General features: G+C 44.7%; 1 protein-coding gene across 2 annotated transcripts in view; it reads right to left on the reverse strand.

The window, feature by feature from the left end:
* Window positions 1–15,718, reverse strand: part of slc9a2 (solute carrier family 9 member 2) — a 109,233-nt gene that overhangs the window by 59,460 nt on the left and 34,055 nt on the right. For both annotated transcript variants that reach the window (XM_068033830.1, XM_068033829.1), the window contains exon 3: window positions 6,199–6,449. In XM_068033830.1, the coding sequence (XP_067889931.1) occupies window positions 6,199–6,449 (251 nt within the window). The remainder of the gene's footprint in view (window positions 1–6,198; window positions 6,450–15,718) is intronic.

Genomic DNA, 15,718 nt, shown 5'->3' on the forward strand with positions numbered 1-15,718 from the left:
ATGCACGAATGCTACTAACACGAGATTTCAAACAAATTGCATTAAATTGTGTTTGTAGGTGAATGGTCAAGCATTTGCAAACAAATGAAACTAGGTTCACCAAATTTAGTTTCATGAAATCGATACTCCTTGAGGCCGACAGCCAAGAGCAGTGTTAGAGTGGAATCCAGCACCAACCAGTTTTCCTTCCCGCCTTGAAGGAAAAGTCCCATTGGTTTTTGGGCTGAGATTGGAAACCGACTGCTTGAGAAATCACAGCCTAAAATCCACATCGTTCCGCAACAGCATTCAATCGGTTAATGTCTCACTAGGTGATACTAAAAGTATTTTGAAGTTATTTTACCAAATGTTAAAGCTTGAAAACACGCAAAGCATCAACAATTATACAGATGCTCACACTACCTATCAAGCAACTATCCAACAAGTTGTTTCAAATTTCAATGCATGGATACACTCTTTAAGGGTGGGCAGTGTGGAATCAAAGCAAGATAACATGGATGGTAAAAGGTATTTAGAGCATTGCAGCAGAATTATTAACTTATTTGTATAAATATATACACTTCTTTAAAAATGTAAGGAATGGGGAGTTATGGTGCATTGGATAACTGCCATCTCATCTCAAACTTTTTCTACACATATAAATAGTGCTTTCAATTCTTTTCACATATTATTTTGTTTTCCTAGTTACTGACTCCATCCCTCTCCCTGACAACTGTATGAGACTAAACCAGACAGTTCACAACCTTGGTGTCAACTGAGCCGAAGAATAGCTCTGACCACATACTCATGCCATCACGAAGACTGCATATTTCCTCCTCTAATATCGCCCAACTTTGCCGATACTTCAGCTCGTCTGCTTCTGAAACCTTCAGCCATGTCTTTGCTAACTCGAGACTTGACTATTCCAACACACTCCTGGCTGGTCTCCCACATTCTACCCTCCTTGAAAAGAGTTATATAAGCCGAGGTATAGAATACAAGAGCAAGGTTATGCTGGAACTGTATAACTCATTGGTTAGGCCACAACCTGAGTACTGTGTGCAGTTCTGGTCACCTCATAATAGAAAGGAAGTAATTGCACTGGAGAGGGTACAGAGGAGATTTACAAGGATGTTGCCAGGACTGGAAAAATGCAGCTATAAGGGAAGATTGGATAGGCTGGGGTTGTTCCCCTTGGAACAGAGAAGGTTGGGGGGAGATCTGAATGAAATGTACAAAATTTTGAGGGGCCTGGATAGAGTGGAGGTGAAGGGTCTTTTTTTTTTATATAATACTCCAGGTGAAGCAACTTGGGATGTTTTATTATGTTAAAAGGCACTATATAAATACAAGTGGTTGTAGTTGAAAAGGTCAGTTCAATCTTGACAAAGTACAGTGCTGGCTTTCCTCCCTGGGTCCCACTGGGTGCCTGTTAGGCACAGCACATCAAAGTGCTCTTGTGATGTAGGCCTGGCCCTGCCAGGAGCATAGCTGCAGACTCGGAGGGCGGAGTTCCAGAGCGGTAAGTATAAAAAAAACTTACCTCGGGGATTCTCGGAGCAGACTCGGAGGGCGGAGTTAACCTCGGAGCAGACTCGGAGGGCTGAGTTAACCTCGGAGATTCTCGGAGCAGACTCGGAGGGCGGAGTTCCAGAGCGGTAAGTTACCTCGGGTAGGGAAATAAAACTGAAAAAGTGACGTCACAGGAAAGCTGTGACCTGATTGGCTGGTAGGGAATCTGTACCGAATTTGAAAATAAAACTGATAAAAATTGATTAAAAGACTAATTAACTAATTAATAAGTAGAGTAACTAAACCAGAGGGAGGAGATTACTGTATTTAGTTAGCATTTAGTATTTATTGTAGGAATATAGCGCCAGGGACCATATAGTTTATTATAATAATTTAGTAAGGATTTAATAAGTATTTATTTATTTTATATTGATTAACTAATTAGTGCTGGAAATGGCAGTCAGAGGGGTGAAGTGCTTCACCTGTGAGATGTGGGAGGTCCGTGACGTTTCCAGCTTTCCGGACGACTACATCTGCAGGAAGTGTACCCAGTTGCAGCTCCTCACAGACCGCATGGATCAGTTGGAGCAGCAATTGGATGCACTTAGGAGCATGCAGGTGGCAGAAAGTGTCACAGATAGGAGTTATAGAGAAGTGGTTACACCCAAGGTGTAGGCAGATGGATGGGTGACCGCTAGAAGGGGCAGGCAGTCAGTGCAGGAATCCCCTGTGGCTATCCCCCTCTCTAACAAGTATACCGTTTTGGATACTGTTGCGGGGGGATGGCCTATCAAGGGAAAACAGCAGCAGCCAGAGCAGTGGCACCACGGCTGGCACTGTTGTTCAGCAGGGAGGGACAAAGCGCAGAAGAGCAATAGTTATAGGGGACTCGATAGTGAGGGGCACAGATAGGCGCTTCTGTGGACGTGAAAGAGACTCCAGGATGGTATGTTGCTTCCCTGGTGCCAGGGTCAAGGATGTCTCTGAACGGACAGGGGGCATTCTGAAGGGGGAGGGTGAACAGCCAGACGTTGTGGTACACATCGGTACCAACGACATAGGCAGGAAGAGTGACGAGGTCCTGCAGGGGGAGTTTAGGGAGTTAGGCAGGAAGTTAAAAAACAGGACCTCTTGGGTTGTAATCTCGGGATTACTCCCTGTGCCATGTGCCAGTGAGGCTAGGAATAGGAAGATAGTGCAGCTAAACACGTGGCTGAACAGCTGGTGTAGAAGGGAGGGTTTCAGATATCTAGACCATTGGGATCTCTTCAGGGACAGATGGGACCTGTACAAGAATGACGGGTTGCATCTAAACTGGAGGGGCACAAATATCCTGGCTGTGAGGTTTGCTAGCGTCACTCGGGAGGGTTTAGACTAGTGTGGCAGGGGGGTGGGAACCAGAGCAGTAGGACAGCAAGTGAAATAAATGAAGGGGAACTAGTAAATAAGGCCAGTAAGACTAAAAGGAAGAGCAGGCAGGGAGATGTTGCGGAGAACAGCGGGACTGGTGGTCTGAAGTGCATTTGTTTCAATGCCAGAAGTATAACAGGTAAGGCAGATGAACTTAGAGCTTGGATTAGTACTTGGAACTATGATGTTGTTGCTATTACAGAGACTTGGTGGAGGGAAGGACAGGATTGGCAGCTAAATGTTCCAGGATTTAGAAGTTTCAGGCGGGATAGAGGGGCATGGAAAAGGGGTGGGAGAGTTGCATTACTGGTTAAGGAGAATATCACAGCTGGACTGCGGGAGGACACCTCGGAGGGGTCATGCAGCGAGGCAATATGGGTGGAGCTCAGGAATAGGAAGGGTGCAGTCACGATGTTGGGGGTTTACGACAGGCCTCCCAACAGCCAGCGGGAGGTAGAGGAGCAGATATGTAGACAGATTTTGGAAAAATGTAAAGGTAACAGGGTTGTAGTGGTGGGTGATTTTAACTTCCCCTATATTGTGACTGGGACTCACTTAGTGCTAGGGGCTTGGATGGGGCAGAATTTGTAAGAAGCATCCAGGAGGGCTTCTTCAAACAATACATAGACAGTCCAACTAGGGATGGGGCCGTACTGGACCTGGTATTGGGGAATGAGCCCAGCCAGGTGGTCGAAGTTTCAGTAGGGGAGCATTTCGGGAACAGTGACCATAATTCCGTAAATTTTAAGGTACTTGTGGATAAGGATAAGAGTAGTCCTCGGGTGAAGGTGCTAAATTGGGGGAAGGCAAATTATAACAATTTTGGGCAGGAACTGAAGAATTTAGGTTGGGGGCGGCTGTTTGAGGGTAAATCAACATCTGACATGTGGGAGTCTTTCAAATGTCAATTGATTAGAATCCAGGACCAGCATGTTCCTGTGAGGAAGAAGGATAAGTCTGGCAAATTTCGGGAACCTTGGATAACGCGGGATATTGTGAGCCTCGTCAAAAAGAAAAAGGAAGCATTCGAAGGGCTGGAAAGCTAGGAACAGACGAATCCCTTGAGGAATATAAAGACAGTAGGAAGGAACTTAAGCAAGGATCAGGAGGGCTAAAAGGGGTTATGAGAAGTCATTGGCAAACAGGATTAAGGAAAATCCCAAGGCTTTTTATACGTATATAAAGAGCAAGAGGGTAACCAGGGAAAGGGTTGGCCCACTGAAGGACAGAGAAGGGAATCTATGTGTGGAGCCAGAGGAAATGGGCGAGGTACTAAATGAGTACTGTGCATTAGTATTCACCAAGGAGAAGGACTTGGTGGATGATGAGCCTAGGGAAGTCATCTCATTATCAAAAAGGAGGAGGTGTTGGGTGTCTTGCAAAGCATTAAGGTAGATAAGTCCCCAGGGCCTGATGGGATCTACCCCAGAATACTGTGGGAGGCAAGGGAAGAAATTGCTGGGGCCTTGACAGAAATCTTTGCATCCTCATTGGCTACAGGTGAGGTCCCAGAGGACTGGAGAATAGCCAATGTTGTTCCTTTATTTAAGAAGGGTGGCATGGATAATCCAGGAAATTATAGGCCGGTGAGCCTTACGTCAGTGGTAGGGAAATTATTGGAAAGGATTCTTCGGGACAGGATTTACTCCCATTTGGAAACAAACGAACTTATTAGCGAGAGGCAGCATGGTTTTGTGAAGGGGAGGTCGTGCCTCACTAATTTGATTGAGTTTTTTGAGGAAGTGACAAAGATGATTGATGAAGGAAGGGCAGTGGATGTTATCTATATGGACTTCAGTAAAGCCTTTGACAAGGTCCCTCATGGCAGACTGATACAAAAGGTGAAGTCACATGGGATCAGGGGAGCTGGCAAGATGGATACAGAACTGGCTCGGTCATAGAAGACAGAGGGTAGCAGTGGAAGGGTGCTTTTCTGAATGGAGGGATGTGACTAGTGGATTTGGAGGAAAATGTAGCTGGTCTGATTAGTAAGTTTGTGGACGACACAAAGGTTGGTGGAGTTGCGGACAGTGATGAGGATTGTCAGAGGATACAGCAGGATATAAAATCGGTTGGAGACTTGGGCGGAGAAATGGCAGATGGAGTTTAATCCGGACAAATGTGAGATAATGCATTTTGGAAGGTCTAATGCAGGTGAGCAGTATACAGTAAATGGCAGAACCCTTAGGAGTATTGACAGGCAGAGAGATCTGGGCGTACAGGTCCACAGGTCACTGAAAGTGGCAACGCAGGTGGATAAGGTAGTCAAGAAGGCATATGGCATGCTTGCCTTCATCGGTTGGGGCATAGAGTATAAAAATAGGCAAGTCATGCTGCAGCTGTACAGAACTTTAGTTAGGCCATACTTAGAATATTGCGTGCAATTCTGGTCGCCACACTACCAGAAGGACGTGGAGGCTTTGGAGAGGGTACAGAGGAGGTTTACCAGGATGTTGCCTGGTCTGGAGGGCATTAGTTATGAGGAGAGGTTGGAAAAACTCTGTTTTCACCGGAACGACAGACGTGGAGGGGCGACATGATAGAGGTTTACAAAGTTATAAGCGGCATGGACAGAGTGGATTGTCGGAAGCTTTTCTCAGGATGGAGGAGTCAGTTACTAGGGGACATAGGTTTAAGGTGAGAAGGGCAAAGTTTAGAGGGGATGTGCGAGGCAAGTTCTTTACACAGAGGGTGGTGAGTGCATGGAACTTGTTGCCGGGGGAGGTGGTGGAAGCAGGTACCATAGAGACGTTTAAGAGGCATCTTGACAAATACATGAATAGGATGGGAATAGAGGGATACGGACCCCGGAAGTGCAGAAGGTTTTAGTTTAGGCAGGCATCAAGATCGGCGCAGGCTTGGAGGGCCAAATGGCCTGTTCCTGTGCTGTACTGTTCTTTGTTCTATCCAATAACATGTCTAAGCCCCCATTTCCTTTTTGCTGCTTCTGGGAACTGAGCATCCCTGGGCTCAGAGAAAAATCTGCCCTCATAGCCTCAGGAGTGCAAAAATGACCTACACTTAAAAATTCAGTAATCTTTCTGCGAGAGACCAGGAGGCTAAATGCAGTGGAAAGGAAATGTTTCATGAGAGCACTTATTCTTATTTTATCAACTCAAGTGCACAGATTAAAAAATTGTATATAGACACAAAAGACCTGGGGCTAGTGCATTCTTCCTTTAGGCACCAAAACAACATCGATTCATTGACCTGCTGCCCAAACTTCATCAAGAAGCCATGACTTTGAAAACAAACTGATCTTCATTACACTAAGTAGATGAAATGTAGGATACTCACGACATGATGCCTGATAGTCGGAACATTTCTGCTGTCAGGTAGCAGAGGTAACTGAACAAGAAGACAAACAATGGCTCAATAATACGAACATTCTGAGTAAAGCGGGTGGTGAAAGCTGCAACAAATCCATAAATAATCCCCACTATTATGCCACCAATGCCCACCACGAAAAACTGGGCAATTCCAGCAAAGATATCCACAGTTTGAATTGTGTGCATCTGGCAGAGGGACTTGAATAAGTGGTATAGAGCCTGAGAGGAACAAAAGAAAAACAGATTAATATCAAATAGTTAAAAGGGACAGCTGGACTGTTTTAACGATAGGGAATTAGCATGCACACTAGATAGCTCAAAACCAGTCAAATCAAACCAATAGAAAAAATTATATATAAAAAGACTGTCTAATGTCCATCATATAAGCTTTTTAAAAAAAAGTAATTTAGAATTTCATGACTGGAAAGAATCATACCTGGAATCAAAGGAGGTTAAATTGAGCCTCATAGCACCTTTCCCCCACCACCCCTCATTATGTTTCATAGAATCACACAATAGTACAGCACAGAAGGTGGACATTCAGCCCATCGAGTCTAAGCTGGCTCTTTCAAAGAGCAACCCAGTTAATCCTACTCCCGCTATTTCCCCATATCCCTGCAATGTTTGCCTCCTTCAAATATTTATCTAATTCCATTTTGAAGGGTTACTAGTGTGATGAATGCAGATTCAATATCAGGTAGTGCATTCCAAACCCTAACCACTTGTTAAGTAACATGTCATTGGTTCTTTCGCCAATCCCCTTAACTCTGTTACCAGCGCTTCAGCCATTGGAAACACAGTCTCTCTATTTACTCAATCTAAACCCTCAATGATTTAAAACACATTTATCAAACCTCCTCTTAAGTCTTTTCTGCGCTGAACAACCGCAGGTTCTCCAGTCTATCCATGTAACTGTAACTCTTCATCCCCGGGACCATTCCAGTAAATGTCTTTGGTACCCTCTCCAAAATCTTCATGTCCTTCCTGAAGTGTGTTGCCCAGAAATAGACACAATCCTCCAGCTGGGGCCAAACTAATGGTTTATATAGGTTTAACATAACTTCCTGGATCTTATACTCTATGCTTCTCCCTATAAAGCTCCGGATCCCATATGTTTTCTCAACTGCTACATTGACCTGTCCTGCCACCTTCAAAGATTTGTGCACAAGCACCCTCAGGTCTCACTCCTGTTGTACCCCTTTAAACTTGTACCATTTAACATGCATCATCTCTCCTCATTCTTCCCACCAAAATGTATCACCTCACATTTACCGGAATCAAATTTCATCTGTCAGGTGTCTGCCCATTCCACCAGCCTGTCTACATCCTCTTGAAGTCGATTACTATCTTCCTCACTGTCTATTACATCTCTTTTGTGTCATCTGCAAATTTAGAAATTGTGCCCTGTACCTTCAAGTCCAAGTCACTAATTTATATCAATAACAGCAGTGGTCTTAGTACTGAACCTGAAAATGCCAGTGTATACATCTGTCCAGTTTTAAAAACAGCCATTCATCACAACTCTGTTTTCTGCCACCGTAACGAAACTATTTCCTCTTTAAAGGCCACCTATTGTCTCATTACATTTCTACCTGCCAGTCTTTGACTCCAATTTACCCGAGCTAGATCCCTCCTCAATTCAATAAAACCAGCCTTCCTCCAGGTTAGTATTTTTATTCTAGCTTGCTCCTTGTTCTTCTCCATAACTAATCTAAACATCATGATACTATGATTACTATTCCCAAGGTACTTCGCACTGTGACATTCTCTACTTGACCCACTTCATTTCTCGGGATAGATTCAGCAATGCCTTCTTCCTTGTTGAGCAGGAAGGATACTGATCGAGAAAATTACCTTGAACACACTTCAGAAATCCCTCCCCTTCTGTGTCTTTAGTGGAATCCCTGCCCCATTCAATACTGCATCATCCCATTATAACCACTGTATAATTCTTGCACCTCTAATTTCTTGGCAAATCTGCTCCGCCATTATCTTCCCACTGTTTGGTGGCCTATAAGATATACTGAGTGGCGTAATAATCCCTTTATTTTTTCTTACCTCCAACCAAATAGATTCTGTCTTTGACGCCTCGAGGACTTTCTCTTTCTAAGACAAGTATTTTCCTTAAATCAAAACTGTTACCCCGTCCTCCCATTTTTCCTTAAAACAAAAGCAAAATACTGTAGATGCCGGAGATCTTAAATAAAAATAGAAAATGCTGGAAATACTCAGATCAGAGTCATACATGTGCCTCCAGACCCCACCGCAATGTGGTTGACTTTTAACTGCCCTCTGAAATGGCCTATCAAGCCACTCAGTTGTCAAGTGCAATTAGGGATGGGCAACAAATGTTGGTTTTGCCAGCAATGCCCACATTGCCTGAAAGATCAAAAAAAAAAATCAGGCAGCATCTGTGAACAGAAAAACAGAGTTAACGTTTCAGGTCAATGAACTTTCATCAGAAGAGATGGTGCCTGACCTGCTGAGCACTTCTAGCATTTTCTGTTTTTATTCCTTTTTGTCCATCCCGGTTTCTCCTGTGGACCTTTTACCCAGAAATATTAAGCATCTAACCCTCCCTTTTTTGAGCCAGATCTCAGTTACTGGCATGACATCATATCCCCAAGTGGCTATTTGCACTTACCAATCTTATTAACTAACTTCATGCATTCCAAACCCAACTTGGGCCTCTTGGTATTTTCTCTGATCCCACCCCCATTATTTCTAACCCTGTCTCTTCAAGTCTTCTATGCACCTTTCCTTCCGATTTTTAACACTTCATCCTGGTGCCCAACCCCCTGCCAAACTATTTTAAACCCTCCACCACAACATTAGTAAACCTACACACAAGGATACTGGTCCCATTCTTTCAGTTGCAACCCGTCCATCTTGATCAGGTTTCTCCTTCCACAGCGCTGGTGCCAATGTCCCAGGAATGTGAATTCCTCCCTCCTACATCATGTCTCTAGCCACATATTAACCTGCCAGATCATCTTCTGTGTGGCCCCGAGAGTAATGCAAAGATTTTTAACTTCATCCCTGGCTCCTTAAACCATGACATCAGAACCTCAATCCCCTTCCTCCATGTGTCATTGGTTCGGATATGTGTTAATTATACATTGCGTTTAATTGTATGCAAGTAGTGGGCATTAACTGGATATTCACTTGTGCCCCTATAAATAGGCACAGACTGAAACTGTGGTTGTTGGGTTAGGAGGTGCATGCTTGTAATGTGTAACTCTAACTAAAGCTTATAAAATTGTGTAAAGATTGGCTCCAGTTCTATCCTTCACCAACTGGCTTTTTGGAATATAATAACATGTATCATGACATCTGGCCCTTTCCCTCCAACACCACCCCTCCACCCCAACCACAGAATGTTCCTTGCCCTCTCCATGATGTCCCTTACTCTGGCACAGGGAGGCAACATACCACAAAGGTCTCACATAGATGATAACAGAACTGCCCGTTTGCCCCCCTGACTACTGAAGCCCCAATTACTAGTGCATTCCTACACTTTGCCATACCTCCCTGTGCAGTCCGGTGTATCTCACTGCCAGGCTCAGGCCAGCACTCTTTTGTCATGTATTTCCCTCCCCAGTACTCACTGCTGAATCTCAGTTTGGCTGTCACAATCCCAGAGATATCTCCAATTCCTGGCTCTTCCTACCCTTCTGGGTGGGCGCCCACTTGCTATTGAGCTCTATCTGGTTCTGGATTGACCACCTCCTGAAATCTGTGATCTTGAAAATATTCAGCTACTTGCATGCCCTACAGTGATCCACTCCGATTGCAATTCACCCAACTCTGCCTTCAAGCTTTGTCCCCAGCTCATGCTGAGGTGTCATTGCATCTCAATTCTACTATACCTCACAAAAATTAAACAAATTGACCAGGCGACCTTGAAATCTAGAAGATCCACAATGATTATTAATTTTAATCATAGACATCCTAAAGGTCAAATTTATCCAGTGCAGCAGTGATTGTTTGATGCCATGCTATTTGCAAGTATGCTCAGCACCTTCTCTTTTTGCCTACCCACCAAACCCCAAAGTACCTTCAAATACCTCTCCCAACATCTTTCCCCTTCACTTGACTGACTAGCACTGTGGGTGCACCCACACCAGAAGACTGCAGTGGTCCAAGAAGGCTGCTCACCACCACCACCTTCGCAAGGGCAATTAGGGATGGGCAACAGATGCTGGCCTTGCCAGACGCCCACCATCCCATGAAATGAATAAAAGTAAAAAATACTCAATTGCTTCTCCTTAGTTTATTGCTGGCTGACACCCAAGGGAGAAATTTGTTCACATGCTGACTTAAGTCGATTCGCCAGGGCAGATAGCACCTCAGGCCACTACCTGTTCAGTTTTCTTAAATGATATCAATGAAGAATGCCATGCAGTAGCGGCCCAAAGTGCTGCCTGCCCCCAGGGAATCACTGCAAGTCCATGTCGTGCCGCTACGTGAATGAATTTCTCCCTTTCCTCAGTTATTGCTTAGGCAGCCTTCAAAATTGCTGCAGTTCACTCTCCAACACATCATTCCTATTCTCACTTTTCCAAGGTCCTTGAATGCATCATTTTCACCCAACTGCATGGCTTCCTCTCCCTACTCAGACCCTTTCAGTTAAGAGTTCCACGGTACCAGGATCACCCTAGTCAAAGACATCAATAAAAAAAAAAACTTGCATTTATATAACATCTTTCACAACCTCAGGACATTTCAGAAACTTTGCAGCAAATGCAATAATTTTGCACTGCAGTTCTTATTATAATGTAGGAAATATGAACTAATCTATGCACCAGTCACCTAGCCCCTCCCACCAGATTATGGTGAGAGTTCTTCTTTCTAGACAAAAAGAAAATGGAAGCATTCGTAAGGGCTGGAAGGCCAGGAACAGACGAATCCCTTGAGGAATATAAAGACAGTAGGAAGAAACTTAAGCAAGGAGTCAGGAGGGCTAAAAGGGGTCATGAAAAGTCATTGGCAAACAGGATTAAGGAAAATCCCAAGGCTTTTTATACGTATATGAAGAGCAAGAGGGTAACTAGGGAAAGGGTTGGCCCACTCAAGGACAGAGAAGGGAATCTATGTGTGGAGCCAGAGGAAATGGGCGAGGTGCTAAATGAGTACTTTGCATCAGTATTCACCAAAGAGAAGGACGGTGGATGATGAGCCTAGGGAAGGGAGTGTAGATAGTCTCAGTCATCTCATTATCAAAAAGGAGGTGGTGTTGGGTGTCTTGCAAAGCATTAAGGTAGATAAGTCCCCAGGGCCTGATGGGATCTACCCCAGAATACTGTGGGAGGCAAGGGAAGAAATTGCTGGGGCCTTGACAGAAATCTTTGCATCCTCATTGGCTACAGGTGAGGTCCCAGAGGACTGGAGAATAGCCAATGTTGTTCCTTTGTTTAAGAAGGGTGGCAAGGATAATCCAGGAAATTATAGGCCGGTGAGCCTTACGTCAGTGGTCGGGAAATTATTGGAGAGGATTCTTCGGGACAGGATTTACTCCCATTTGGAAACAAATGACCTTATTAGCAAGAGGCAGCATGGTTTTGTGAAGGGGAGGTTATGTCTCACTAATTTGATTGAGATTTTTGAGGAAGTGACAAAGATGATTGATGAAGGAAGGGCAGTGGATGTTATCTATATGGGCTTCAGTAAAGCCTTTGACAAGGTCCCTCATGGCAGACTGCTACAAAAGGTGAAGTCACACGGGATCAGAGGTGCACTGGCAAGATGAATACAGAACTGGCTCTGTCATAGAAGACAGAGGGTAGCAGTGGAAGGGTGCTTTTCTGAATGGAGGGATGTGACTAGTGGTGTTCCGCAGGGATCAGTGCTGGGACCTTTGCTGTTTGTAGTATATATAAATGATTTGGAGGAAAATGTAGCTGGTCTGATTAGTAAGTTTGTGGACGACACAAAGGTTGGTGGAGTTGTGGATAGTGATGAGGATTGTCAGAGGATACAGCAGGATATAGATCGGTTGGAGACTTGGGCGGAGAAATGGCAGATGGAGTTTAATCCGGACAAATGTGAGGTAATGCATTTTGGAAGGTCTAATGCAGGTGGGAAGTATACAGTAAATGGCAGAACCCTTAGGAGTATTGACAGGCAGAGAGATCTGGGCGTACAGGTCCACAGGTCACTGAAAGTGGCAACGCAGGTGGATAAGGTAGTCAAGAAGGCATACGGCATGCTTGCCTTCATCGGTCGGGGCATAGAGTATAAAAATTGGCAAGTCATGCTGCAGCTGTACAGAACTTTAGTTAGGCCACACTTAGAATATGCGTGCAATTCTGGTCGCCACACTACCAGAAAGACATGGAGGCTTTGGAGAGGGTACAGAAGAGGTTTACCAGGATGTTGCCTGGTCTGGAGGGCATTAGCTATGAGGAGAGGTTGGATAAACTCAGATTGTTGTCACTGGAACGACGGAGGTGGAGGGGCGACATGATAGAGGTTTACAAAGTTATGAGCGGCATGGACAGAGTGGATAGTCAGAAGCTTTTTCCCAGGGTGGAAGTGTCAGTTACTAGGGGACATAGGTTTAAGGTGCGAGGGGCAAAGTTTAGAGGGAGGTGCGAGGCAAGTTCTTTACACAGAGGGTGGTGAGTGCATGGAACTTGCTGCCGGGGGAGGTGGTGGAAGCAGGTACCATAGAGACGTTTAAGAGGCATCTTGACAAATACATGAATAGGATGGGAATAGAAGGATATGGTCCCCGGAAGTGCAGAAGGTTTTAGTTTAGGCAGGCATCAAGATTGGCGCAGGCTTGGAGGGCCGAATGGCCTGTTCCTGTGCTGTACTGTTCTTTGTTCTATATGGTAGTGAGAGTCAGGAATTAAAGTGGCCCAACATCACTATTGGAGTGTAAATGTGTGATAATTACATTTAGACTCTACTACGGTGACGACTCCCTGAAGACCCACCCAAATTGGTAGTCCAGCAGTGGAGTTAGTGTGTCAGCTTCAGCCCAGCACCAGGAATTAATGTCACATCTCATAATCCAATGTACATCATAAGCAGTACTGGTGGAAGTCTCAGTTCAGCTCAAGTACAATACGGCGCCAGTAGATAGTAATGTCATTGCGTAGGTATTACATGTGGGGGACAGGCGACATGAGTAGCATTCATTCGCCGAAAGTCAGCACCACTGCACATGTAGCATATAAAAAGGCACACCATTGGACTATGTGTCAGTGCAATGGTGTTATGAATTTTGTTGGGAAAAGGCATAGGAGCGTGCCTGACAGTATGTGGTCAAACCTAACTGGACAATGTTATTTTATACATCATTTGCACTGCCCAGTTAAGACACTGAGGTCTTCAACTGATAATGCCCTCATTCAAGATTAGAACTAAAAATACTGAAAAAAATATCAACTGATCATTTAAAGCACAAAAATTAAAAAATGTAAAATGTAACATAGCAACGTGGGAATTGAGTGTGAAAAAGTTGAATAATTTAAACTTGAATTAATAATGAGCGACTGAGAAGCTTGTGTATAAAAAGCATGGTGTTACCCTTTAAATAATTACTGAAGGCTTGGCTCATTGTGAACTGTCACTTAGCAACAGCAGTTTTATTCACAAGCAGCTACCAAAGCTCACCTGTCTGACCGATTGAAACTGAAATAAATTAGTTTCCGGAGGAAAAGAATGGAAACAAATCAGCAGTTTCAACTAATTATAGAAAGGTTTCTGATATCTGATCCTGGTTCACTCAACAATTTCAGTGTTTCCTAATGGCATTCCTAAACTGAGAAATTTAAACTGGTTTCCTGCTTCAAGTCAGCCAATAATAAAAATCATGGTTAAAATTATGTTGCAGTACACATCACGTGACCAAATAGGGTCTTAATTCAGTCGAGAATACATCATCCTAAAAGCTTCCACCTACAGACAGATATCAGAGTGATGGGTGTATGTGTTGTATAAATACAGTTGTTTATTGAAGAAAGCAAAATAAAACTGACTATAGCCCAGTAAAATAGAAGTAAAAAAAGTGTTATGATAGTGATAGTTGCGTAAACTACGACAAATAGTACATCCATTAACAAATCATTTTTCTGAGATTAGGCACACTGCAATAGAGCAGTTTAGATTGCAGCAGATTTCTGCAGAGGTTTTTTGCAACAATAAAAGTACTATACATGTTTTGCAAGTTATTTTTAATATTTGTGGTGGGTGGCTTGGAGGGAGGGGAATGAGACAGAAAAGAGGGGGCATGATTTAATTCCCAAGTCATGCACCCAGGAACAGGAGTAAGTCATTCAGCCTGCTGAGCCTCTTCCCTGCAAACATTCAACTCCATTTACCCACTTTTTAAAAAAAATACCCTTTGACACCCTTACTGTACAAAAACCTATCAATCAGTCTTGAAAATTTCAATTGACCCAGCATCCACAGCCTTTTTTATTTTAGGGGGGGGGAAAAACAGGTTCCAGATTCCCATTAACCTGGTACGACCAAGTGCTTCTTAATTTCATATTTAAATGGCTTAACTCTAACTTTAAAATTGTGCCCATTTTTCTGGACTGCGAGGCCACACATCTGGATCCAAGAAAAACAAGTATTAATGTTTTCTTGATGACAAGAAACCAAGAACTGCAGTGCAGCAAAGGGATCTGGGTGCCCATGTAAACAAATGACTAAAAAGCTAGTAGACAGGTAGCAAAAGCAATCAAGAAGGCTAATAGAATATTGGTCTTTATCCCCAGGGGGCTAGAATACAAAACTGGGCAAATTATGCTTCAGTAGTATAGAGCTTTGGTCAGACCCAAATCAGGAATACTGGCCAGGATTTTTCCCTTGGCGGACTGGAGCTGTCCGCCGACTGAAAAGTCGGTGGCGAACCCGCTTCCACTTGGCCTGGGAATCGGACCTACTTGAGGCAGGAAGTCCCACCTAATGGAGCTGCCGGCCAATCAGTGGGCCAGCAGTTCTTAGTCCCAGCAGTGCCACCAGGAGCAGTGACCACTGCCTTGACTGCAGTCCAGCTTCAAGAAGATGTCGGGGTGTCCCAGAACCAAGGTAAGTTTTTGTTGCCTCACCAGGGGTGATCAGTTGGGTCCTGGCGAGGGAAGGGGGGGGTTGATGGATGGGGGGGCGGGTGGGCGGGGGAGAGGGGGGTTGTTGGGGCAGTGCTTCGATGATCAGGGCCCCACCACTGCCAGGCCGTCAGAGATCCGCCTGCTTTTGTCAGGCGGCTTTTCTCGGGCCTGGGCTGCCCGAATAGCCACGGGTAAAATCCCCGTGGCAGTGGGCAGAGGCCCTTATGTGACTGTTAAGTGGCCACTTAAGGGCCTTGATTGGCCTGGGGCGAGCAGGTCATTTTTCGCTGCCACCGCTCTGCATAAAGTGGCAGTGGAGGCAGGAGTGGGTTGGGGAGGGCCACCCGAGCCTCCCGCTCCATTTTACGCCCCCTCACCCCCGCCACCTTCCAGCTCTTTGCAGGGGGGGCGGGGGCGGGGGGT

The sequence above is a fragment of the Heterodontus francisci genome, chromosome 6 (assembly GCF_036365525.1).
Source record: "Heterodontus francisci isolate sHetFra1 chromosome 6, sHetFra1.hap1, whole genome shotgun sequence".
NCBI classification, from domain to species: Eukaryota; Metazoa; Chordata; class Chondrichthyes; order Heterodontiformes; family Heterodontidae; genus Heterodontus; species Heterodontus francisci.